This window comes from Uloborus diversus, chromosome 7 (genome assembly GCF_026930045.1).
Source record: "Uloborus diversus isolate 005 chromosome 7, Udiv.v.3.1, whole genome shotgun sequence".
Lineage (NCBI taxonomy): Eukaryota > Metazoa > Arthropoda > Arachnida > Araneae > Uloboridae > Uloborus > Uloborus diversus.
Window position 1 is genome coordinate 150,579,510 of NC_072737.1, and position 27,990 is coordinate 150,607,499.

General features: G+C 32.6%; 1 protein-coding gene across 1 annotated transcript; it reads right to left on the reverse strand.

Moving 5' to 3' along the window:
• Positions 1–1,278: 1,278 nt before the first annotated feature.
• Positions 1,279–27,012, reverse strand: LOC129226193 (anaphase-promoting complex subunit 2-like). The gene is made up of 12 exons (XM_054860793.1): positions 26,936–27,012; positions 25,529–25,985; positions 22,346–22,439; positions 16,722–16,854; positions 15,251–15,343; positions 11,543–11,735; positions 9,067–9,184; positions 8,680–8,855; positions 7,423–7,709; positions 3,918–4,176; positions 2,780–3,009; positions 1,279–1,522 (listed from the first exon to the last, which is right to left on the reverse strand). The coding sequence occupies exons 1-12, from the start codon at positions 26,999–27,001 to the stop codon at positions 1,310–1,312; spliced, it is 2,319 nt and encodes a 772-aa protein (XP_054716768.1). The 5' UTR covers positions 27,002–27,012; the 3' UTR covers positions 1,279–1,309.
• Positions 27,013–27,990: the final 978 nt, after the last annotated feature.

The window sequence follows — 27,990 nt, forward strand, 5'->3', positions numbered from 1 at the left end:
CGGGTTGAAGAAATACATTTATTTAAATTTAAGAAATATGCTTATTCAAGTTCGATTCTTGTTTAATAAACATTAAATAATATACAAAATTATTAACACGAGAATGAATTCAAGCACATATGCATGGGGGGTCATGTGGTCACGAGCTAACCTTTAAAGTGAACAAAGGCAGCCAAAACTGCATTTTGGGGACTTCAATTTTGAGAAATTACAGGGGAGAGCCCTATTTGCGCCCAAATACTACTTATGCCCTTTTCTGATTTCTACAGCAAGAGGTTCAGTCTTTTGAATGACAATTCTAACTAGGGCTTTTTTTAGGATTAGGTTTCATTTTTCAGGAAACGCGTTACATTTGAGCGTGTGTCTGTCGGTTATGGCCACGGTCAATGTGATGATTGGTTTTTGTTAATAACTAGCCGCATCGCCTGGCTTTGAACGGTCTATCTCAAAAATAAAAGTTGTGTCAAGTGATGTATTTTCAACAATCAGGCTTAAATAAAAGAAAAAACCCGATGTAAAATTTCACGTCAGAATAATGACAACATATATTAAAAACCCCCATTAAAATTTGGACATCAGTCCCTAAAAATTCCCATTCGAATAAGAAAACTTCGTAAATAAAGTTAACAATACCATGAAAATTCTAATGAATACGGAGAGATATATCTAAAAGGGTCATTATAATAAAGGCAAGAGTCACGAAATAGTGTGAAAAGGACCAAAAACTCCTTGTTAGAATTAAAACTAAGCCCTATAAATCCTTGTAAAAATTAGTATAACAGTCCCCGAAAATCTCCAGTACAATCTCGACATCAGTCCCCATAAAATTCTTACTTGAGTGCGGGCAACAGTCCTTAAAAGCCCCCCTCAGAGTAAGGACAACAGTCATTCCCAAAAATTCAAATTAGAATAAGGACAATAGTCCTCCAAACTCTCCATTAGAAAAAAAAAGTCCATAAAATTTCCTACTCTGATAAGGACATCAGTTTCTAAAAATCCCAGTTAGAATGAGGATTAGTTTTCAAATAACATCAACAATTGCTTTAAAAATATCTGGATAAAGAATGGTTTTGCATTCACACTTACCGATAATTCAGTTTAAAAATGAAAAACATTTATGAAAAGAATTATTTTAAATTCTGTGAAACATCAGGAAAACTAAGTGTTCATTAAATACACAGTACAAATGTGCATACAACTAGATGTAACTGCAACTTAACTACAGAACACATAGAAATAAATGTCATTTTAACTATAAAACTTTTATTATCAATACAATATTTATTACAATATAATATTTACAAATAACTTATGAATCAAACTTTGGTAGTTTAAACATTCCCGCAGAATACACAAGCTGTCGATCTCTAACTTTTTTTTCTAGAAATTGCTTCATGTCCTGTATAGAGCATTCATTTGTGCTGGTGCCTTGAACTGCAAACATCCTTAACATACTATGAATACGCTCCAAAGGCAATGAGTCCATATTTGTTAACATTCCAACAATGAAAGACCAAAATCTCTGGGGGGGGGAATACAAAATATTTCAGACTTTTAGGAAGAAAGTTTGCTGCATAAGTTGAAATATATTAGTCAATAATTTGGTTAAACTAGTTTTTATGGATGTTTTCAGTAAAATTAAAAACAAAGCGTCAAATATCGAGAAAAAATTAAGTCAAAATTTGTTTAGATGCAATTAAAAGGAAATTAATATTGAAATTTGGAGATAAATTTCTCGTGAAGACAATGACAATGGTTCATTTTCTTTTAAGGAAGTAAAAGGTGCTCCTCCTTATGTCCACCAAATAATGTAAATTTTGAATCTGGAATAATTTTCTGTATAATCCGAGTTTTCAGTGATCTGAGGTGAGGGGAGCCCGAATTACCTTGGATTTACTAGACTCTACTGTATATGAAGTAGAGATGAGACGGACTCAGCTTGGGTTCGAGAGCCCGAGCCTGGGCCCGAAGCGGGCTCCGGCTCTAGAATTTGAAGTAGATTTTGGGCTCGGGCTCATGGTAAGATTTTTAACCTTCAATCTCCATACAAATACTTTTTCTATTGAAAATGGATTCTTTATTTTTAAATTTTACTTTGCTGTAGTGTAAAAATGCATAAAACTTAAACCATGGAATAAAATATTTCAATTTTAATATTAGAATTTCTTTTTTGGGCAATAAACGTATACTATTTTTTTTTTTTCAAAAACAAAAAAAGGATATTTGACTTAATATTGCCTCACATGAACATTTAAAAAAAAAAGACAAAAAGTAATTAACAGTTATTTATAACATGTTTGTTTGCGATTACTCTATTACAAGACATAATATACTAATTCATCTGAAATACAGCATTTTGAGATAAGTTTTAATAAAATGATTTTTATTAATAGACAGATTTATAAAAAATGTTTTGAACCAATCGCTGTTGAAATAATAAGAACCCATTTTTGGTTGACTTAAAATAAAACAACAGCTGAGAAACCATGTCGGACTCTAGTGGGTTCGGTTTTGAGAGTTTTCGACTCGGGCTCGGATTTTGACACGAGACAATGTCCCCAGGCTCGGGCTTCCAAAAATGAGCCCGAACTCATCTCTAATATGAAGGTAAGAAACTACAACACAAGCAATATCTCATATTAAGTTCAACTGCTGACATGACATTATCTACTTGGGGCACAAAAGCACACAATTCCTTACGTATGGGACTGTGGATATTTTTAAAAATCATTATCTGGTAATTAAAAAAATAAAGAGCAATGATTTATGTATTTGATACCTGTAGCTCTTCCTCTTTCATTTCTTGTGAAGATGCAGTGACAGATTCTTCTTCCTCTTCAATCATAACGACTGATTCTTGGTTAGTAGTATTCTGGTCCTCAGTCAAAACGAAGACATCCGTTTCTTCTTCATAGAGAATACCATGACTCTGCCAGAAAGTAATTTTTCGTCGCAATACTGATGCTTGCAGCTGTATTTCTGTACTTAATTCATTTATACTCCAACGAGCTAAAATAAGTGTTAAAAAATTAATTTCAGATCTGAGCAGGCAGTATCATAGGTCTGGTGGAAGCATTTCAAATCTTCAAAAAAATGTAGCAGAGTTACAGGTAAAACATTACATGATGAAAATGTCAGAAGAAAGTATCCCTTTTTCTTACACCCTATTCAATGTGAATATCGGCGAAACATAAAAACCAACTAACAATACATGATGCCAAACAAATATGAAGTAAAAATCTGACGCAGAGGTCACCTCAAATTACGGAAGCTTCAGTGAAGCACTTAACCATCTGAGTCTACTATAATCTGTTTCTTTGGAATAGGCCCGTCAAGGACACGTTTCCTGTGTTGTCTCTATGGAAGTGGTAAGAAAGATAACAGCACCATACTCTCGTTTTTATGCACTGCAGTTATGAAACCACATTGAAATAAATATAGTGTTAGTACTAGAAATTTCGAAATTTATACGTTTTAAATCATTTTATCTTTTGCCAAATTAAAGATAATGAATGTTTTCATTGACTACTGCAAATAAATGTGTCAAAATTAAATTGGAAACTTTATTCTTCCTCATACATTTAAAAATATTTAGACATTTATAATTTATTATGTCTTTCAACATTTCTTGTTTAAAATTTTAAAATGTATTTTTGTCAATGAACATAAAATAAATTTGATTTAAATCTTATTATTAGAAACATAACTAGAAGAAGAATCAACCATGTTATATGTTGCAGAGGCAACATATAAAAAAGTTCATAGTATCGTAACCATGACAACCAGAATTATGAAGAATGGGGGTTACTTGGGCTTGACACACTGATTTTAAATACATAGACTATAGCAGTTCAGAGCTGACAGTTTTTAACTTCTACTCTAAAATATTAAAACATAAAATGAATTTAAATACTAACGCTTTTCTTGAAAATGCCATAAAATGGTAGCATGAACAGGTGTCACAGATACATTCAGAGTTCTGCCCTTCAATTCAATGCATAAGTCAACATTGCCCAAGTGAGGTTTCCACACGAGCGTTCGATTTCCCTTGAGTGATTCAAAGGCCTTGGTATACTTCTTTAGATGCTCCCAAATGTACTCAGGAAGCTTAATTTTTTCTTCCTTGAAGGAAGGCCAGAACTGAGCAGATAAGATCATGGTATTCACAGGAAAATCCTAAATATCAAAAAGTATAACTTGAATATAAAAGAAACACATTTCAATCAATCTGTGCATTAAATGAGCTGTTGAGAGTAAAAGTGTCCGAAGTCAATAAAAAAAGATTTTGAGCAATTGAACAGTAGATACTTTCTCACAAAAAAAAAAAAAGAAAACTGCTGCTCTTCTGTTTTATGTTTACTCTCTATGGGCACGTGATTAAACTTAGACTTACACCACTTTTGCATGACATACAATGCGGTTAAAACTAAAAATTTCTGCTGGTGCCTATACAAATTACAAAAAAAAAAAAAAAAAAAAAAAAAAAAAAAAAAAAAAAAAAAAAAAAAAAAAACTTAACCATTTCTGCGCTAAAATGCTCGTATATCAGACAAAAATCATGAAAGCCATGACATGATTTCCTCTTGTATGATTGTCAAACTATATATACCGTAAGATGGGGTAACTTTGGGACACTTTTCAAAGTTTTAACCCCGTTCCTATCTTGATTTTCATACCAAAAAAGCTTAAAAAATCATTAATGTATCAGTTAAGTATTCCTCTTACAAGATATGACAAAAGAATAACTGTATTTGCTATGGTATTTCATGAGAAAAAAAAATTAATTTGTGCCAAATGTACCCCACTGATTGGGATAACAGTGGGACAGTGCTTTATCCTCATTGAAAACAGTAGAAAACAAGATTTTGTACCAATGTTACCCTGCTATTATTATATAGGTGCATTATCTGCATTAGAAACAGCAAGAGAGAAATGAGTTTATATTAATCCTAAAATATTATATTTAGCAGATCATGAGAACAATACATTGTACTTACCGAGTAAAACTCAAGACAACAGATATTACTTTAAACTGTGCTTTTAAATGTTACTAAACAAGCAAATAATGAAACCAATATTATTTAAACACTTTATAAAGTTTAGTTTTTGTCAACCAAAGCCAAAAGATTGCTGTAAACTTGCGGCTCCTTAACACTGAAAATTTCTCAGTCCCAGAGTTACCCCATGAAAAGATGAAAACTTGCATTGTAGAGGTTGTAAAACATAGAATTTATAATAACATGGCTACTTCTAGATTAATCACTTCAGGAGGTATTTTTCAATGTATATACAGATCTTAATGTAATTTGGTGGCATGGGCATCCATTCACAAAATTTTAAGGGGGGGGGGGCTCAGATATTTTCCCCACAGTTTAGCAGGATATTTCTTCATAGAAACAGACTTCAGTACAGATTAGAGTCATTAAAATTCGACATTTTTAATAACTTATTCATTAATGGCTGGAAAAGAAATGCTTTTACATTTTTGCAAAGAAAAAAGTACTAAAAGCAAGGAAATTCCAATTTCTAAGTTGGGGCTTGAGCTCCCACTTGCCCCCCTATATGGGTGCCTTTGTTTGGTGGGCGCAGTTCTTGAAGCGTAAGCTAAAGTTGTATTAAAACAAGAATTTTCAAAAACAAATAGTTATAAAAATTTGCTGTCCCAACAAGTGCAGTTGACTAGGGTTCTGACAACTGCTGTTACATAACTGCACAATACAGGTCTACTCAACGGTAATGATTTCAGGCGGAATCAAAGCAGTGTGTCCCACAGAGAACCCAGTAAACTAAAAATTACCCACTGTTCCAAAGTTAGCCACCCAATCCAAAAGTTACGCTGTTTCTTGGTATTTCAAATAGTTAAAAGATACACATAACTGTAACAATAACATAATCAAATATAAATATTAAAAACGGCACCAAGAAATCTTTTGCAATTACAAAATTCTTTTAACTGCAAACAACAGTGTAGGCGCTTTTCTGTTATAGGTACGAACGTCACTTGCACCATTTTTAACCTTGTTCATTTTATTCATTGTCACCGTGTTTGCTCAAACTTATATAGGAGCTATTTGTTTGGCAATACCATACAAGCCTAAAAGTTTCATTAAAAGAAAAATAATAATATGCCAAATAATGAGATTAAGCCACTGACAGTGAAACAAGACACCAAATGAAAAACAGGCTATTGAATAATATGAAAAATTCCATTAAAATAATTTTCTACATGGCAAAAAAAAAAAAAAATGCTCTATTAAAATGTAAAAGAAGTCAAATACATTCGACTTTCATTCTTGCTGCTCTTACCATCTGATCAAAAGCATTGCTTAGTTACTAAATTAAAAGTTACTTGTAAAGTGAAGTTACTAAAATTGAAGTTAAAGTTGATGGACTTTTCAGCAAATACATTACTGAAATTTGGAAACCATATTTATAGCACATTTATTCATACCAAATAAACGATATTGATATTTTGGTTTGCCTTAAAAATTGCCAATAAAACTCTTTGGAATTTTGCCTAGTTCTGAAACTTTTCTACACTGCATTTTAATAAAATTTATTTTCAGGGGTTTTCACATTTACTTTAGGTATTTTCAATTGCTAGACTTTGATTTAATACTTAAGTACAGTCAAACTCCCATATAATGAGCTCAAAGGGGCCATGGCATTTGCTCGTTATTAATGAGTGCTCGCAAACAACAGGTTTGTGAAAAAAATCATAAAAATTTATACATGCTTGCTTTATTATTTTTATATTTCTATACCATACCAAAGAAGTTGGTTATTTGATTTTAAATCTTATTGTCTTTTTCTTGTTTTTGTTTTCGAGGAGCGTTGGGTCCAAAAAACATCGTCATTTGCATCTGTGGCTTTAAAATATTTTGAAGTTTTTATGCACTTTAGAAGCCCAAGTATGTCGAGGGCTATTTAACTTCAAATTCTTCACATTTGTCGTTATGGTGATCACTTTCATTTCTTTCTCTCTCTTGGATTTCAACTACAATATCCTTGGAAGTATATCCTGGAAGTGATAAAACATTCTCTTCAACAAATCTATTATTTTTAAATGCTCCTCAATTCCACGAATTAAAAAAAAAGGCTGTGTCATCACTTGTTCTCATGATTTATGTCTTATCTCTAACTTTTAATTGAATTCAAAATGTCAGTGGAATTTTTCCAAAAATAGAATGATCTGAGAAGGAAATCAACACACATTTCATGAATTACAAAAATTTTGCTTGTATTAAGCGGGGTTTGCTCGTTAGAAGCGAGTTTTGTTCCCATAGAATTAACATTGTACCAACCAAATCTTTTTGATTTCCCCGCTAAATTCGAGTTCTCGTTAAAACAGGGCTCGCTATAAGTAACTTTGACTGTATTTGTTTTTAAAATAAAAACAAAAGACTTAATAAATTTTCATACCCCACTTTCATAATTCTTTGATTCAGTTGAATTCAAATGAGCATTTAAACGTTTGGAATCCGCAATGTCTCTCAGCATCACTTCACAAGAATGCAGCTGAGATTCACCAAACCTCAGTTTCAGTAGCTCCAAATACCGAATCTCACGCTCTGTATTATAGGAGAAAGTCGTCAGGATTCTGTCAGCCAGAAGACTCCTGTATTCATTTACAAACAGCTCCTTGCTTCCATAAATGTTAACTAAAATGCCAATTATGTCTGAGGAGCGTTGGCATTCTGTGGATTTTGCTAAAATTATAAAAGAAAATAAGGCATGTTTCTATTATCATTCAAAATTTATTTTAAATACACAATCACAATAGATATTCAGAGATCAAAAATCAGTTTTTGCACTATGTGAAAGGTACTCCTGGTTTTTTCTTGAGATGGGTAACATGAAAAGGAAAGAATTTGATAAAATACTATCAATTGCAACTTCCAAACCAACTACAAAAAATTAATTTTCCCCACATATGAAGCCCTTGTGGCCTATTCACTGAATCAATTGAACAAAAATTTTAGATAGAGTAATTTTAAAGTATGCGCCAAAGATTGTGATGATTTTAAACAACACAATGCTCATGGCTACAGTTATAGTGAGCAAACTATACAAACTACTAAGGATGGACAACATGGGATATGTTCACATAGAACAACCAGTAGGTTTAATGATGTTACAGGAAGGGTCCATAGGATGTTTTCATTAACCGGTAGCTGTAATAGAAAGCACCCAGTTATTCACTGGTCACCTTGGTCGACTGGCTACTCGATGCGAATAGACCCATGAAAAGAAATAATATTACACAAGGTGGAGATTATCCATAAACAGACACCCAGCAATGATTATTATATTAAAATAAAACAGTATTTTGCACAAAAATGTTTAGTTTTGTTTAAATTTTAATTAAATGAAAAATCATCAACTTTATTGTGTTAATGGAGTGAAGTTGATTGTGTTTTTGGACCCTAATACTATGTATTTATCATATATTTATTTATATACTATGCATTTATTTATCTATATGCTATGCATTTATTTATCTATATGCTATGCATTTATTTATCTATATACTATGTATTTATTTCTTTATACAGACATTCAACATTAATTTTTATTTTTAACGATAAAAAGGTCCATTTTTATGAAAAAAACATTTCAGGTATGGGGAAAAAAATAACTGAGCAAAAAAAATATCAAAATGCAATTAAATAAACATACTCGGATCAGCATCTATAGGATCAGGACACCATTTTTCCCAATCATCTGCTTCTTCTTCGTTAGAATAATTATCTTCCAATTTCAAAGGAACTCCTTTCATAAGTTCACATGCAAGCTCCCCACAACTATCTTCTCGAAGGCTTGATATAATGCACCTAACAGTATCATCACGTGATCTAAGAAATTAAAGAACTTTGATGTTCAAATTTTATGAAGCAGACTAAAAAATGCATATCACTTAGTATTTTGATACAAAATGAAAATCAAAACATTTTCAAAAATGAAATAAAAACATTGAGAGAAAATGATCAGCTGAAAATGAAGGCCAGTATAAAAACAAAACATGATTTTTTTTAAAAATTATTCAAGTGTGGAGAAAAAACTTACTTTAAATATTTACAAACAGGTTCGCTTACAACTTGCAAAACAACTCCTGTATGATCAAGTACTCTCAAAGCTTTGATTGCTGATATATAGGCTGTTAAAATATCAGCTGTATTCACACCTAAAACAAAAGGGATGAATAAGAATTAGAATCAGCGATAAATACCCTTACAAAAATAATTAAAGGTTTTTGCACTATATGAAATTTCTACAGATCACACTTTAAAAAAAGAAAGGAAAAAAAAATCATACAGTAATTTCTCACTTAAATATATGTCATCTCTTTTGTGATCCTGAATTGTATGTAAATATTTAAAGGTCCAGACAAAAAAAAAACTTTTATTAATATGTCAATGATTTTCTCCCACTTATATACCTTTAAAGTTGATTTGTTTTATAATGACCATTACTTTCATGTACACCAGAGGGGGGCAATTGGGACTGAAAAGTGGGGGAGAGGGAAAAAAACTAAAAGCCACTGGATTTTTAGTGGCAGCAAAAAAGTGAATGAAAAAAAGGGTGGGGGGAGTACAAAATTTTGCAAAGGTTGATTTTGAAAGCATATGAGTGGTAATTGATGTAAATCTAATAGTTTAACTCACGTTTTTCTTAAGATTTGGATCAATTATGTACACAATAACTTTTCCTGAAGAAACACTTAGAAATGAAATAGGCTTACATTCTTCACACCAAAGTATTTTGAGATGTCACAAATGGTAATAATTTCACTAAGCAATGGATCCTTTTGCTGATTGCATAGCAGGAAAACAAATTTAAAAATGTAAACAGTCTGAGTTGGGTTGGCTATGCGATATATCGGATGCAAATTTTTACGATGTTGCGTCATTGTGTAGGGTGTAACTGAGACTGCTTAAATAGCAAGTCGATCAATCAATCGATCTCTAATCATTTAGTTCCGTGGCTGCAGTTGTCGGTTTTGTTTTGAAATGAGCATGTGAGCTCGGTTTGATTTGTCCACTAGAGATGAGTTCAGGCTCATTTTTGAGAGCCCGAGTCCGCCCGAGCCCAAGTGATATTGTCTCAGACCAAAATCCGAGCCTGAAGGAAACTTTCTTGTATCAAAAACCGAGCCTTCTACAGTTTGACATGATCTCTCTGTTAATGAAAAATGTTACGTCAAATGTTCTTCATTAAGAGAGTTTCTAAATTTTCTTAAAATGCTCCACTTCAAATGCATTACTGTATGATATATTGCAATAGTAACTGCAAAAAAACACTATAAATAAGCGTTAATTAATTTATTCATTTATTGGGAGGGGGGGTGGTGGTAAATTTGACATTGATTGAACCAATTTAAATGTTTCTTTCATTTTCTCACATTAGGAAAATGTTTATTTGCTTTGAACTTGTATGAAGATTGGCGAGTGAATATCTGCGATGGAGCCCGAGCCTGAAACCTATTTTCGGTTCTAGAGTACGAGCCCGTTTCGGGCCCAGGCTGAGCCCGCCTCATCTCTATTGTCCATGCAGAGGATGTGGAAGATTTTCTAGAGAAATGTGAAAATAAAGATTCGTTTGCCTGTTTAAAGTGCAGGAAGTGTTCTAAAACAGTACCCTATGCTTGGAAGGCAGTTTTTTAAAAAGGAATTTAGGTTTTAAAGAGTTGATGTTTTGAGAATTAGGCCTAACAGGGTCGGAAGATCCGATTTGGCTCAGATCAGGTTTTGGAGCCGGTCGGACTGTACGGGATTCAGTGTGGGGTGAGGCATCCTCTCATAGACTGTGTGTCCCCTACTAGGGTGAGGTGTCCTCTCACAGACTATGTGTCCTCTACTACTGAATTGTTTCCTGTTTTGCTTGGAAGCCAGGTAAATAATTTCCTGTGCTGCATACGGCGAGGGCATGGGTGTGCTTGGAATGGAGTGACCATTGCCAGGGCATGGTATGTCATAAACGAGTGGAAGTTTTTCAACTCAACAGTACATCTTATAGGTGGATGTAGCCTTCGTGTTTTGTGTGCCAAATGCTTGTGTGTGGACTCCCAGTGGTATGAACTTTTCAATAGTTTTTTTCCTGGACTGTACCAACAATGTGGCATTGTGTTTAGGGTCCATTTATGAAGGACATTTTAGAACTGACAGTTAGAGAAAACTAATGTGTGATATTTCTTAGTAATGTTTGTTGGGGGGGGGGGGGGAATATTGTTTGATTTGTTTATGGGGATTTGATTTTTAGGGGGGGGCATTTTAAGGGGTATTTTGCTCATTTAGGGGGCTCTTACATTTGGGGGGTCTCTGCAATATTGAGGGGGTGCACCCTTGCCCTTAAGGGGGCACCCCTGATATAAATACTTCATTTTTATTATCAAATGATTTAAACTCAATTTAGTGATACCTAATTCAAATTTAAGAGTAACAATTTGCAATATTGTTAATACAATTATCAAAATAGTTGTTTATTACAAGACAGTTCCAATGAATCAGAAATTGTAAAAAAAACAAAAAACCAAAATTTTTACCTGGATGTAGAAGTCTAGTTTCAAGTGAAGTTTTAAGAGTTGTAATTAGTTTTGGCCTCAAATTAGTTAGCGCCAAACATTCTTTTAAGTCCAAAAGAGCATTTTGAGATTCGGGAAATTCAATTATAATATCAAATAATTGTTTCATTCTCACTTCAGCATATGCCTCGTGTAGAATATTGACTAATCTTTCCTGTAAAAGAAAAAGTTTTCAAAAGCAACATATCAAACAAGTAAAAAAATATTTAAAAAAATTGTTACTGCAGTATTATACTCCATAAAATAAAATTATCAAAAGACATTTTGGTTGAAATTATCATCCCACTAGGTAAAATCAATCAACTTTACCCAGTACTTTTCTAGTGAGAGAGTTCAGCTTCTGTCTAGACCGAAAATCAGAGAATGTCGATTTTTACTGAAATATTTGGACTTTTGCTGATGCCTTTGGTACCTGAATGGTGCTATTCACCTACTAGTGCATTTTAGAACCTTTGACTCCAAAAGCACTGACAGAGCTGCAGACTTTGAGGAAAAAAGATCGACTCCGACTCTTAGAACTTCAATCCGTTGATTCTCGACTCTGACTCCTTTATCCCAAAATCAATCTGACTCCGACTTTTTGACTCTGCACCCTTGCATTTAAAGATTTTTCAAGGATAAAATGAGCATTTTTAAGGTCTAGTAAGGATTATTTGAAAGTGTGTACTTGTTACAATAACAAAATAATGAGTTTTGATTTTGTTCCAGTTCACATAAAAGCTTCAGCATTCACAAAACCTCTTACACCTTGTTACAAAAGCTTTAAAATCAATCTTAATACTAGGCAATAAGGATCAGACTGACTACTACTGACCTGAAATTCCAATAAAAGCAAAATATTTAAAAATTAAAGACTAATGTAGTACAATCAGTAATTGAAAAATTTTCAGATGTAATTTTAAAAAATTGTTGTGGTTGCACAGGCTGGACACATTTGAACTATTCTCCCAATGTTTATTCGCTTAATAGAAGCAATAAGCATTTGAGTCTTTACCGTGCACAGAAGTTTGGCCTCAAATACATTGTTTTTAGTCACATGCGATTCAAGGTAGCAATACTTGAAGCTGCAGATTCGGCAAATAATGGCGCTGATTGTTGTAACCAATTATTTAATAACTTAAATCAAATTTTAAAATAAAGAAATTGCTAAAAGAAAAAATAAAATTGGCAGATTTAAGATAGCATAGGTTAAAATAGTTTCCAACTTTAAAAATAATTGAAAAATTTACAAGATGCAAAAGGATTGAAATCTTAAACACTGCATGCAACTTTTGGCGAAGCACTAGCTCCACGTTAGCCAATTTCCAAAAATAAGATATTTACTAAATGAGCTGTTAATTCTGAATAGAAATTCTGCAAGACAGAGGTCAAACTCGTCCCCCCCCCTTTTTTTGCAAATTTTTTAATGTCTCTTTTTAAAAATAAGTCACAAAATTCAAGAACTAAAGATTCATTTTAATATTTTTCAAGGTTTTAAGACACTTGAAAATGATTTTTTACTTATTTTTTTGCAAGCAGTTTTCAAAGTTTCTCAAAAGCTTATAAACCATGAAAAAATACATAAGTGTCACATACATCAAATTTTATTTTCAAGAAAGCCATTCAAATCATAAATTTGTAAAGCTTATACCTTTTTTAAACAACTCTATTTTGATATTGTTGGGAAATATTTAGACTTTTCTTGTCTGTGCTTTTTTTTTTTCTTTTTCTTTTGAGAAGAAAAATGTTAATATTAATGTAATGCAAATGTTAAATATTAACCTACTGCAAGACATAAAATGTATTTATAAAAATTACATAACTGAATTGCACTTTGACATTAAGTAAATTCTCATGGTGAGTTCTAGACCACAGCTTTTATTCCAAGCCTCAAAAACAAAAAATTTTTTAAATAACAAAATAGTATCCACAGTAAAGCATGTGCCTATGAGGCAGAATTAGCTATCAAGGTTCATACTCAATTTTAAAAATAAAAATGAAGGAGTTTGGAGAAGAAAAATGAGATTTTAAAGAACTACTTTTACATCATCAAAATTGATATTTCCTAATCTGTTTGTTTTAGACACAATCACGTAATATAAAGTAATAGTTGGATAAACTGCTGGAAGTGAGGTGAAAGGGAAGCAATACACATACAAATACATGTTAATATTGCATTATACATGTATAAAACTTCGAAAAAAAAGGCATTAATATATAAATAGTAATTTCTGAGCACATTATTTGTGCAAAAATTTTCAAATTTTAAATTTTCCCCGGTGGAAATAAACCTCTTCAGAAAAAAACTTATTTTCTCAAAAGCTTATTTTTTTTCCCCAATTGCTCCTATCTTTAAAGAGTTGTAATATTTGTTTAATTGGAAAGACGAGAAAAGTGATATACAGTAAACCTTCCTTTTACGCGGGTTTATTTTATGTGGTTTCGATTATACGCTGTTTAAGATTTGACAACTTTATTCAATTTTATGCGGATGAGTTTCGGTTTTATGTGGAAGTGGCAAAGCAAACAGATAAAATATTCCCCTCTTTCAAAATCCTAACTCCAAAGGACTTCAGATTACATGTAATAAACTGCATTTTGGCGAGCTAATAATCGAGATTGGGCCACTGGGGACATTTTATGCTATTGGTTCCAGAGCTCTTTCCAGAAGTAAAGTTATTAAACTCATAAAGTTCAGAACTCACTGGAAGAACAGCTTTTAGGAGTAACAAAGGAGGCCAAAGCCAATAAGGATACCGAGGTTGGTGACACAAAACCAAAAATGTTAGCATTGAAAATTTTGAGCCATTCCTCGACAATAGAGATTTTCTTTCTGTTTTGTTAGTGAAGGAAGAGTCTATCATGGAAAGAAAATTCTATCATGGAAATGATCATGGATGCGTTAATGCACTGCAAAGAACTACAGAGAAAAATTCTTGATTGCCAAAAGACTATCATAGCCAGCTCCTTTCTATAAAAACTAAATTAATATATATTTTCTTCATGCATGTTGTGCATAGAAATTGGTATAAGTACACATTAAACTTATTATACAATTAGTTGAATGCTTCACTCGCCAAATCGATTAACTCCATAAAACAAAAAGTCGAGAAAAGTGATGAAGAAGATAGTGTTATCCATAGGAGTGAATGGGCCCTTGTGTTACATTTTCTGCCATCGCATGATCAGAAATGTACTGAATCAAAAGTTTAATATAAATTCACATTCTAAGCATTGATTAAGCACTATTAAAGCAGAAATGTGGATTTTTTTTAAAAGTGAAGTTCATCAATTTGGAAACTGAGGCATCCAGTTATCACAAGGACGAAGTATTTTTTTTATCCACAGAACCTAACCCCTATTTTAACAATAATATTAAGTCCCAATTTACGCAGTTTTGATTTACCCAGCATTTCCGAGGTGTTTCCCCACGTAAAACAAAGGTCTACTGTATTTTGAATAACTCATAGAAAAAGATTGCATAATCTTAAACCAAAAATGGAGGAGGTGTGCAGAGTTAGCATCAAAATGCAAAAGTCTAAGGGCAATTCAAAATAATTTCCTAAATGAAGAAGTAGTGGAGGAGTTTTTAAGGCGCATACAATCCCCAGCTGTAGTAAAAAATTGATTAGTAAAAAAACCCTTTAAATATGAAAATAAATGGGAAATAAATTCAAAAAAAGTACTTACTTTATACTTTTCTAATCGATCTACTGGTTTTGAGTTGTCTGTGTATTCATAAAAGATAGAGCAGAACCATTCCACAATGTCAGTAACAATCCACTAAAGCAAATAATAATAGCATAAATGGGAGATATAATCCACATCTAATTCTCTTCACAATTTTAAATAAAAAAAGAAACAGATATTTCAAATAAATTGCTGCCTTTAGAAATGCCTACACAAACCAATTAGATGTCTTTCACTTCAGATGTCAGTCTTAAAATTAAGATGGATCTCGAATCACCAAATAATTTATGACTACATTTCTCATTTATGATGTCAAGATGACATCATGCTTTTTTAGAACATTTTTGACTCGCCTCCCCCCTTTGTCACAAAATGTAAGGGGAGGTGTGGCACGTTGGTCCGCTTTTTTACTTATCATTTTTTATCTCATCAAAAAATTTAATGAGCAGTTCAATGTTCAATAATAAGTTTCATTAAACACTTCTCAACACCACAAAATTTTTTGGAAATGTTGAAGTGATAAACTATGTATTAATTTTTAAACTTTTGTATTAATTTTTTTACAGAACCTCGTAAAGTGGACCAATGTGCCCCATGGGTGGGGTACGTTGGTCCATCTGGTTTGGCACGTTCGGCTGCATAACTCAAACAACATTTGTTATAATTTTAGTGATATATATTAACAAACGTTGTAACTACCTTGTTCTTTTTTGTGTGTAGAGAGAAAGATATTAAGTTTTAAGATTAATATAACATATTAAATTGATAAATCATCTTTAATTGAAAACATTAATAGGCATTCAATATTAGTACACAATTATTTTTTAAAAATCAAAAGAAAAATCAATTATTGAATATTCATGAGACAATATTGAAGTTAACTAAAGATGTGTTAAATGACATTTGAGAATATGAAAGTGCTACTTCAAAAGCTTTGGAAGTAGCACTTTTATTGGACTGAGTTTTGGGAGGATGAGTCATGATGAGGTAATGGGTGAGCAACCGCCTCAATTTATTAATGTTTTCTAGGGTTCTTATTGAGTAGTGAGGTCTTGCATGATCATGGTACGGAATCACACTTTTTCGGCTGACAATTGCTAGAGAGAACTTCTCGACATTGCACTATTGGATTTCTTTTAGTTTTGGTTGATATTTGACAAAAAACTTGTAAATTTGGCTGACATCCAAAATGCCCTCTCCAGATATTTTTCTCTAGAAACCAATTGATTTGTATCCGCCTGGCATTGAAAATTTGCTCAGTAGAAAGAAAAATGCTATTGATGATTACACAAACTTGTTGAAAATTTAGGGCTTGAAAAAAAAAAAAAAAAACACTGCTTTCAGGTTCTCCAAGAAAAATAGAACTAATAACTATCATTTACTAATGCTCTAAAATTTTATTGCAAGATTACTGATACATTTGCATGAAAGAACTGTTATTAATAAAGCTAATTTGTACTAAATGAATTACCAGGTATAATTTATCTAGAAGAGGAGTTTCAAAATTTCCTTTACAGACATCCTGTATGTGCTTTTTTACTATATCTTGAGCAACATTAATTGGCACATCTCCAATTACAGTCTCAAAAAAATGTAATTCATACCTGAAAAGGAAAAAGTATTTGCTTAGTGAATGCAATATCAATGCCCTTCCAGTGAATACAATGAATATTAATTTTTAATACACGTTTTAGTTTCGGGGTGGAAAGGGGAGGGAAGGAACATAGATGTGCTGTCTATTAGAAATAGTATAAAAATTTAAAATAGTAATTATCATTAATGATTGCAAATTGTTATAGGCATGGAAAAACCTTGAGTCTTCAATACAATTGAGAACTGCAAAAAAGTGCATGCAAGTTCAAAAATTTAAATTTAAGCACCTAGTGTTATTAATGAGATTCAATGCTAAAAGAAAAAAACGAATTTATTGAGATAACTTTCCTCTAAAATCAATATATAAATCAATAAATCAGCAATATATTTTTTAAAAAAATAATCAAACGTAGTTTAGTTACAAAACCTGGTTACTGAGCTAAGGGGAATAAATACGTTCACAGAAAAAAAAGGTGGGGACGGGGAAAAATGTTTATAACTACTAACATAAGATTAAATGAAACTCAGAAAACACTAAAACAAACAAGTAGATGAAGCTTGGCTTCAAACAAAATATTGGGGTTCCCCTCCTCCTGTGCTTATTTTCTGTCTCTATTTATGAAAATAATAATAATAATAATAAATAAATTAACTAAAAAACTGAAATTTATAAAAACACAAGGATTCATTATTCTTGCTCCAATCACCCATTAAATTTCTAGGAGATAATTTTCAAGTCTTTTTAATTTTATGATCATACAAAGAGGCTCAAAATATTAATGAATGCATAAAAATGTCTGATTTTTGTTGTTGACTTATTCCACATAATCTAGCTACTATTTTCATATTTTGTGCAATAATATTGGATAATATAAGGGTAATGGTGGCTAAAGAATCTCATTTAATGTTCATACTACTAATTACTTAAAAAATGCATTTAATAAGTTTTCTGTGCTCTAAGTGGGAAAGCGTTTCCTTAATAAATAAAGAAACCTATTTCGCAAAAATTCACTTATTGCATCAGAGGCTGACACAAATTAAACCAGGGTTGGCTGTATATCGACTTTCATGCAAAAATATACACCACCTTCATTCAGAAATAGAACACTCAAATACAAATGTGACGACTAGTGTTCACTCTAGAAAAAAAAGGGCAGAGTGCTGGCCTTTGAAAGGGGCACTATTTTTTAAAAAGGGCACTATTTTAACCCTTTCCGGCGCGGTGGTCACAAAAAGGGACACCAATTTTAAAAATTTCTTTAAAAAAAAGTTTTTTCTTTAAAACTCCAAAAATCGCTGCATCAGTTGCTTTTATTTCTCTTTAATGCACACAGATGGCAGCACTATTAAATATGACTCTTTTTGTTGTCTTAATTTCTTGTTCAAAATACCTCGATTTTCAAGCTCAAATACAATATTTTTTTCAAGATTTTAAAATTTACACCATAAACTAAATTAGTCAACCATTTTCCCTCAGGAATCCTGAGCTAATCAATCATAATTTTGTAAAAGATTCGAGTTCATTTTTAAATGCATAAACAAAGTTTCTTTCCAGGTGTCCCCAAATGTGGACACCGCCCGTCTAGAGCATTGATCTCACTGTTGTTGGTGAAAGATGTAATTTGATACATTTCAGAAAGGGGGGACCAAAAGAATAGTTTACAATGGGCTTTTGTTTATTTATTTTGGGTTCTTGACCCAGAACAGGTGAATTTGAAGGTCCATGCCTGCACACATTTGAGATCTGCTTTTCCTACCAGACAGTTGTATACTTTTTTTATTATCAGCTTTGATATTATTTTTTCTGTAAATGGTATTATACAGTCGTATTTTTTCATTTAATATTTTATAGCGAAAAAGGAATGCACATAAAGCAAGAACAATATGCCAAAAATATTTTTAACATTTTAAATTGCTTATTTAGATAATTTTATATAATCTATATGAACTTTCTTGAATTTTACTTCATCTTTATCTTGGAATTTTTATAGTAAAAATATTGAATTTTATGTTCTAAATATTCTTAATGGCATAAATTATTGAAATAATTAGTAAAAATGCTTAAGAGCTTAAAATATTTGAAATTACTCCAATTGTCATACGTGGTAAGCATAACCACTTCAGAAAACAATTTCTGCTCTAGGAGGGCGGTGGTCACAAACGGGGACACCACCCCAAGATGGAGGGGGTGAATTTAAAAAAATTTTGACTGTAAAATCAATGTCCAGATAACCAATTTATCCCATCCATTGTGTTTTTTTATTATATTCCTAAAATTTTAATGACCCATGCCTGTAAGGGTTAATGGGGTGTCCCCCCACCCAAGGCCAATGATGCACCACTCAAAAAGTACTGAGATCCCCCCCAATAAGAAGATTAAGAGGAGAAATAACATTTAAAACACCTTGCAAAAATTCCCCCATGGAACCCCCCCCCCCCCCCCAATCGCCGTCACCACTGACTTCAGTATTAAATATGACTTCATCCAGAAAATGCACTTGTCTTCAGAATAGGGTTAGCTCATTCCCCCCCCCCCCCACACACACACATGCCAACTAAGCTAATCATTTTCCACTCTCCATAGGAACATTTATCTTATTCTGAAACTTGGTTTTGGGTGTTTTTCAATACTTTTCAGGCCATAATTTTGGCTACCTGGCTTTAGATGTTTTTCAACACTTTTCAGGCCATAATTTTGACTACCTATCCTATAAGAGTAAAAAAATTCTAGGCATTTCAAAACCCTTTTAATTTCAATTTAAGAAGAACAGTATTTAATTACTGATCTATCCTTTCTACTTAAGAAACTGCCTAGTAATGTGCATAGTGCCATCAAGTATTTTAGTAGACATCAAAATCATGATAAATGTAAGTTCTCATTTTTAAAATATATTACACTTCAAATAGAATAATTAAATTAAAATACTGTGTGCAGTGCTTCAGAAATGCAGTCGTAGCAAGGTGCAAAACAAAAAAGACTTTATTTGAGTTCTATTTCCTAGTCTTGGAGTTGTTCAAATTCATAACACAAATGTGTTTACAGATGTATGTGCTGCTAACTGCAATGGCATAAGCAGCTTGGGCCAAGCAAAGACATCTCAGACAATTTTTGTGAAAATTTAATATATCGGCATTTTATTTTTGTGATTTTTTTTAAAATCAATTTTATAATATTTATGAACGCAAAAGAAGCAGTGTAAGATCATTTTAGTTGAAAAAAGCACAAGTATGTCAAAAGTCTACTTTTTCTTCTGTCAATAAGTGTTTAAATGGTCTGTTATATGAATCATATACAAAGATAATAAAAATACTTAGCAAAAAGGAAAGAATTGAATGAACGCCCTGTCAAAGCAATATGTTTCCATTTTAAACGATTTTTTTATGGGGGGGGGAGGGGGCTGGGGGTTAAAAATCCAAGATATTAAAAAAATACCCTTGTATTTTAGCCCAGTAAGCTTTGCACTATGTTCTTCTTAGGAAACAATCAGAAAGTAAACTTTCCAGAAACAGATGTGAAAAAATTGCTACACAATCACTAGCAATGCGCTAAAATCAGCTAAGCCTAATTTTCACGTGCAAACGAAAAACGGACACAAAGGGCTGAAACGTTAGAAAAATGTCAGTTGATTCACGTTGATTTTCAGAAGATCAAGAATGGGAAGGAATGAAACAATGATCTCTCCCCTTCCCAGAGGACCCTACTCTTCCCACAACCTTTAAAAAACCCACCCTCAGTAAAAGGAAGAACATGCCTTTGTTTCCTACTGATAAGCCTGTTTGAACTCTGGGAATCTCATCCCCTCTTTGCCTAGGTATTTGCTTCCCCTTTTGTTTATGAGGCCGTTTTCAGGGTAAAATTCTGGGAACAATGATAAGACATTGGCGTTTTTGCGGATGATCGCTGGACAAATAAAATTGCTCCGATATCGCGGCAGGTCCAAATGATGCTTGAGGCATCTTTTCAAAAAGCCAGGGTGCAATTTCTTATTTTTGAAAAGGGCAGGGCGCATTCTGCTGATATGGAAAAGGGCAGGGCGCATTCTGCCTGTATGGAAAAGGGCAGGGCGCATTCTGCCTGTATGGAAAAGGGCAGGGCGCTGCCCCCTTCAAAAACGGCGTAGCGGGAACACTAGTGACGACCAGCAATAGGCTCTTGGCCCAGCTAGGATGGTTCTAGTCAATTAATTAGTACCCAATGAAGATCAATGGCCCTCTTAACACTATCCACACTCTTGCTCATTACCACCTCTTCTGGTAAGCTGTTCCAAGTGCCCACAAAACCCTACTAAAGTAGTAGTTTTTCCTTATTTCTAGGTTAGCCTGAGGTTTGAATAGCTTAAAACAATGACCTCTCGTCCTGCTTTCAGTGCAAAAATTTAATCCATTAATGTCATTCATTTTGATACATTAAAACAACTGAATCATGTCCCCTCTGATCCTCCTTTGCTCCAGGCTATACATATTAAGCCTATTAAGTCTGGTATCATAATCTAAATCTGAAAGTCCCCTTACTAGTCTAGTTACCCTTCTTTGAACCCTTTCTAATGGACAAATATCTTTCCTCAGATAAGGTGACCAAAACTGCACAGCATACTCCAAATCATGTCTTACTGAACTAACAGATTAACAAGGTCCTGTTCTAAGCATTTACCACAGTGCCAGATGTGATAAAATTGTAAATGCAGCGACACAAACTGATTTGACACAAGTACTGATAAATGAAAAAATTTTCAAAATTTTCACAGACAAAAATATTCAACTAAATCTGCAAAATGCTGTTATAAATTCTGCAAGAGAAAAAATGCTCCTAAATTGAGAGTTGACTTTGGAGTCTGCATTAAATATCTTATATGCTGTTATTAAGTGTCTAATTTAACTTAAGTGTACAGTGTACACTGCAGGTTTAAAATATAAAGTAAGTGTTTGCATTGCATATTTTATTAAATAATACTTAGTTCGTATATTCAAGCTTTTTAAAGGAAAAAAAATCTCCATTAACGTTTGTCAAATTTAATCCCTGGTTAAGATTTTAAAAATTTGGCTAAGGCTTTCAAAATTTGGCCAACTTACTGGCTAACAGTTTAAAATCCCTAGCACAGGTACTAGATTAAAAGATAATAAATTATTTTGATTATAAGATAAATAAATACCTTTGTGCTGAATAGTAAAGTCAGAACAAACAACGTAAGTAGAAGCACAAATTTGTAAATTACCGCAGACACGTGTTTCGGCGTTACAGGGAACGCCTTTTTCAATGCAAAAATAATGAGCTTATGGATGAAAAGACATCCGACAAAATTGGACTTTTGTCGGATGTCTTTTCATCCATAAGCTCATTATTTTTGCATTGAAAAAGGCGTTCCCTGTAACGCCGAAACACGTGTCTGCGGTAATTTACAAATTTGTGCTTCTACTTACGTTGTTTGTTCTGACTTTACTATTTTGATTATAGTTTATTATGAGTCTTTCAGATGATTTTCGAAAAGAAATACCAAAACTTACAACTTTTTGATCGAAGTGGAAAAAGTATTCACAAAATCTTTGCAGCAGCATTTGCCATCTACAGGAATTTCACAGAAAGATTCAGAACCTTTATCTGTAAGTAATAGCAATTAAAAATAATGAAGTAATAAAACTTGCAAACTACTCTAAAACAGAATTATCATTCAGTAAAACTTTTTGCTTTATACACAAATCTTCAAAAACAAAACTATAACATAATAATTTATAAATGATTACTATTGTGAGGAAATAATATTATTAGTATGACCATTGTGCGTGTGTGATGAGATGGAAAGGCACACATCCAGTTTACAGGTGGAAATGGATGCATTGATTAGTTTTCAGGGATGTTGGCGTTTGCAGATGAGTGTTAGCCTCTAAATTAAGCAGAGTCGTTTTGAAATCAACAAATCACACAAGTAAAATTTTTACTTTTCCTCCTCATTAAGATTGACTTCTTTTAACTAAACATCTATTCCTTAAAATAGGTAGCGAAGGATGAAAGGACACATGCCATATTTTAGAATTTAGCGACATTTTGGCAATATGAAAAAAAAATTTTTTTTAGTATACAGTAAAACCTCGTTAAGTCGTCAGTCAAGGGACCAAAAATTTTTGACCACTTATGCGGAGTGACTACTTATGTGGAGTGGGAAATTAAGGAAGAAAAAAAACGCCTTACAAATATTAATGAATAGTAGTAGAACTCTGTGAGAAAAACAATAACTTATCTAATCAATTTCCATAAATTAGTGGAAATTTTAAAAAGGGGGGAAAATACTAATGATAGTTACTTTTTTATTTTCTCTTACTTATACATTACTTAGTAACAACAACTTATTTTAATGTAGTTACGATACATTAATACAATCCTTCAATGTTGACTGATGAACAAGTTGTTGCTTACGGAAAAGAACTACAGTCAAACCTTGATATCTCGAACCTCCTTATCTCGAAACCCTTGATGTCTCGAAAAAAAATTTTCCCCACGATTTTCTATAAAAACCCCTATGTATTTTCCATAGTTATCTCGAAATTTATTTTTCGAAACCCTTGACATGTCGAAATAAACCAGTTCCAGGGACAATTGCTTAATATTTTTCATCCCTTTTCTTGGAAATTTTTTGAATAGGGGATTGGGGCAAGATAATAGGGGAGTGTTGGTATGAAGGGGGTGCTGTATTTTTCCCCAGAGTTTAGAATCTTTGTGCATTTCTCTCGAACATGTTGTCCACTTTGAGGAAAATGGTTCGATTTTTCGTCCGTCATTTTTCCGTCGAAAACGGAAATGGCGTTCCTCATTCAGCTTTTTCAACTTCTACAAAATGGCTGCTGAGAACTTTTTGAATGTGAGGTTACTGGTTAAAAATAAAATTAGAATTTTTAAATGTTTAGGTGAAAAAATCAAGTTGAAATTGTTGATTTCAAAATCTGATCAGCCTGTGCACTTTCGACAATTAGAAAATTTCAAATCTAGTGAAATATTGAAGACTACTTTATTGATCGTAATTTGAAGTGGTCCAATAGTACATATATAAATGCATATAGCGTACGTGTGTTAAATGTGAGAGTTACTAGTGTAATTTTTTTAAAAAGCTTGATAACTCAAAAACTCGATATCTCGAAAATTTTTCCTGTCCCGAGAGCTTCGAGATTTTGAGGTTGTACTGTATCTCTTCTAACGTACATCAAGCTTTAAATCCTGTGTTGTAGTTATGTTAAATACTAACTTTCTCCATGTATTAGATTTTGTCTGTCTTGCTGGAAAGAGTTTGATTCATATTCTCGGCACTCGGCAGAGTCACAGCAAGAAGTATGCTTTGAATGACCAGAACCGAGGATCGAGATTTCAAGGGAAAATGACTATCAAACAGCCTTTCAACTAAGTTTGACACTATTTTCTAAGATCCGATAAGGAAAAGGAATTTTAGAAAACAATTTTTGAGTGACTAGTTAACCGGGTAAAATTAAATTTGGTGACCAGTAAAGGAGGATCATTTTACATGACTGTGAATGAGACCTTGTCGGGACCAAAGAAAAACGACCACTTAAACGGAGTGACTACTTAACCGGTCGACTACTTAATGAGGTTTCACTGTATTTTCTTTACGTGATTATTTAGACCTGAAAGATTTAAATTGCGGCAATAACTGTGTTGAGTTGGCAAAAAAGTAAAAATGACAAGCCTTGCATTCTTTATTCCAGCCCTACTCATGCCAATTTTCAATTGAAATTAATTATCAGGAGCATTATTATTTCTGACCGATGGCTGCTGAAAGAATAAAACCAAGACTCACCCACTTACATAGGATGTGACCTGTCCAATGAGACAACTGCCTTGACCACACAAAATTTAAATGTTTTACCTCTTGGGTTATTTTCTTAAATTAAAAAGTGACATATTCAATCTATAGAACCAATGACGCACTTGCAAATTCTGTTCTAACTTTTCTCTCCATATCACCCCTTCACGAAAATGGACAATTCTGAAACAGGGCGGAGCAAAAGCTCAACTTTTCATGGTTGGACTATACTTCAATATACAGTAAGAGAACCTACCTTCAGACTTAGATAAAATGAAAAGCTTTCTGTGAACACAAATCCTAACTGGAAAATTTTCTGCAAATAATTATTTTGCCTAACTCATCCTTGAATAAAGAATTAAATTTACATTTAAATATGAAAGAGACAAAAAAAAAAAGTGCTTTAAATTGTTTATTTATTTATTTATTCTTCAATAACATATAGTTTGCTTATTTTTTGCCAACTGAAGAAAACTGCCAAAACCATTATTTTTTTCACACATGTGCTTTAAAAGGCTTTTACAAAAATAAACTGGGATTTTTTTAAAATTCCCTTTAAATTTTTTTTTTAATTAACATTAGTAGTTTGAAAAAAATTTCTGCAGAGTCAAAAATTTTCTGCGAATGCCGTTTGTGTGTTCGTCTATATTATTCAAGACTGCAGACCTTGTGTGTGGGGCGGAGACTGTCCCAAAAGACAGGGGGTTGAAACCAATTTACACTATTTTTACAGTAAGAAACCAAATATTTCTTGAGGTACCCGCCAATGGTTCAGTTTAATTATGCATGTCTCTCTTTTATTACTAGAGAGCTTCTAGTTATACTTCATTTTACTTTGAATTTCAAAAACAATACTAGATAACAAAATAATATACTTAACCTTTTGAGATCTTCCTGTAACACTCATAAACTTTAAAGGAATGTTCAAAAAAATCCACCAACACAGCTCTGAAATCAACAGGCCATTTTGCAAATGTGAGAGATCTAGCTGTAGAAAGCACTTCTTCTTTAATAACTGGTTCAACATATTGGATGTTAGATGAAGTATTCGAAGGCAAAGCCTGTGATTTTAGGTTGTCTTGTAAAATTTGCAACTCATCAATTGCAAGATAATAAGTCTTTAAATGATCATAGATATAATCTAGGGCTTCTGGGAACTTTTGGTATCTTCCAACACTGGAATTTTCAAAACGATCCCAAAATCCGGGAATTATGTTGTCATGCAGATCATCTTTAAGCGATGCTAAAAAATATTCTTTAATTATGTGTGACAAGCCATGTCTGTGCAGATATGAAAGAGCTGAAGTGAATTCGTCAGGGCTACATGATCTTCTAGCCTGAAATCAAGAACCAAGAATTGATCAAGTTTAATGCATGCCAAACATAAAACTTCATACATAATAAGGATTATGACAACAATAGAAGTAGATTTCAATCTGTCAAATCTTAGCTATTTTTTGTATAATTCACTTGATTTAATAATTCACTTACTTGTTAACAATTTACCAACCCCAAAATGTCTTTTATTGAAACAATGCTATTTGTTTTAATATTTTTTTTTTAAATTTTCCCCAAACAGTTTGTAAAACTGAGAGCCAACTTTACATTTTTTTTCTTCCCAAAAGCACTTATTACTTTCAATGCAGGTGTCCTTTTCATATAAACTAATAAAATAACAAAGGTCTTTGTTGTTTCTGATTTCAATTTTTTTTTCTGTTTAAATTGTTTGTTCCCAAAAACATAGGAAAAAAATTTTCAATTTCTAAAATTTTTTATTCAGTAGAGTAGGAGGAGATGGGTCAGGTTGGTCTGCTTATCAAATTTCATATTTTATCCCATAAAAAATTTAATGAGCGGTTGTATAAATTATTCAAATTAAGGCTCATCATTTGTTCAAATTATTCCACAGGGGGTGGAAAGGTGTTAAAGGAAAGAATTAAACAACAATATGAATGCACAAACATGTGAATACATGATGTTTCTCTAGACCCGTCATTCGAATTTCTCGGGGAGAAGATGTAAACTGAATGCAAATATTATTGGAAAACAACAAAGACCGCGGCCACTAATGTGTAAAAACTTTGATTTTTCAAAGCTAGAGGGATGCAATTGACTCCCCTAAACGACGGACCTATGTTTCTCAAAACCGAGTGCCAACCAATTGCCACTTTGCTCAAAAATATAAACCTATTTAGATTGTACATTAAATTCCAATCTCTTTGAATGGGATCATAATTTAGCGAGTTTAATATCGTAAAATTAAATATGCACCTATACAAATATATACCTCGTTATCGGGGCCCAGATACGTTGTAACAACATTCCATGCTAAACCAAGATTCTCGATCTCCATAAACTGTATCAATAAATTCCAGCAAAAGTAAGTTTCTGAAATAGTAAAATCTATGAAAACGGATTTCTATGTTATTATTTCTTACATCAATATTTCAAAAGCGTCTTAAAGTAGTGACAACAATATTTTAGGGGCAGATTCAACTGAAACATTTTTCGAACGTTTTCCCCTTTTCCATCGAACGCTTCGATCAAAAGCAGCGACTCCGGCTTCAACTGAAACGATTCGAACGTTTTGTACCACGTGACCCATCCGAGTGGTTGGATTCGAACGATTGGGAAGATTCGATTGATTTTTGTTTATCTTCCAGCAATGGCGTACAAAGTGTAGCGGCCAGAAATCGCTATCGCCTATGACAAATATTTTGCTATATTCGCATCCGCAGTTGATTTGCAGGTGAGTGTTACATTTTTATTACAAATAAATACTTTTATGACTTCTGTAACGATGATTGCTGCTTAAAATTAAGTTTTTATCTAGTTCGAACATTCATCTTTTTTTAAACTTGATAACATCGTGACAAGCTTCCAAAATTAAATCAAAATTTGTTTGCCAAGAAGCTATTTTATAAAAGTTCCTCTAATTACGAAGTAATTGTAACATATGACAGCATTGAGTCTTGATTATTTTATGAAATTATTTAATGAATATATCTACTTCCGAAAGTTCTTTTACTGCTTACATCTAAGGTTAATTAAAAGATATTGCTTATTACTGAAAATACTACTGTTTTTTTTTTTTTAATTTATTTTAAATTCTATGAAAAACAACTATGTGTATAAAAACTTGCTTCTTGTAACTGATTAGATTTCAATAAACAAATTGAAGCATCTAGGTTCAGTTAAACTACTTGGGTTTTCAAGACAACAGTTTTGTATGTTGCTCCTCCCTCCCCCTCCCCTCTTCCAAGCGTTTAAATGCTTGTTATTTGTATAAATGAGTATAATATATATTTTTTTTAAGAAAATGAATAAAAAACTATATTCTTC

Excerpts from the sequence above, each read along its gene's own strand:
- LOC129226193 (XM_054860793.1), bottom strand. The coding sequence starts at position 27,001 with ATGGAGATCGAGAATCTTGGTTTAGCATGGAATGTTGTTACAACGTAT. Across the intron at positions 9,185-11,542 it reads AACTAGACTTCTACATCCAG|GTGTGAATACAGCTGATATT; the intron begins GTAAAAATTTTG and ends CTTTTGTTTTAG. Across the intron at positions 7,710-8,679 it reads TCCTATAGATGCTGATCCGA|CAAAATCCACAGAATGCCAA; the intron begins GTATGTTTATTT and ends TTATAATTTTAG.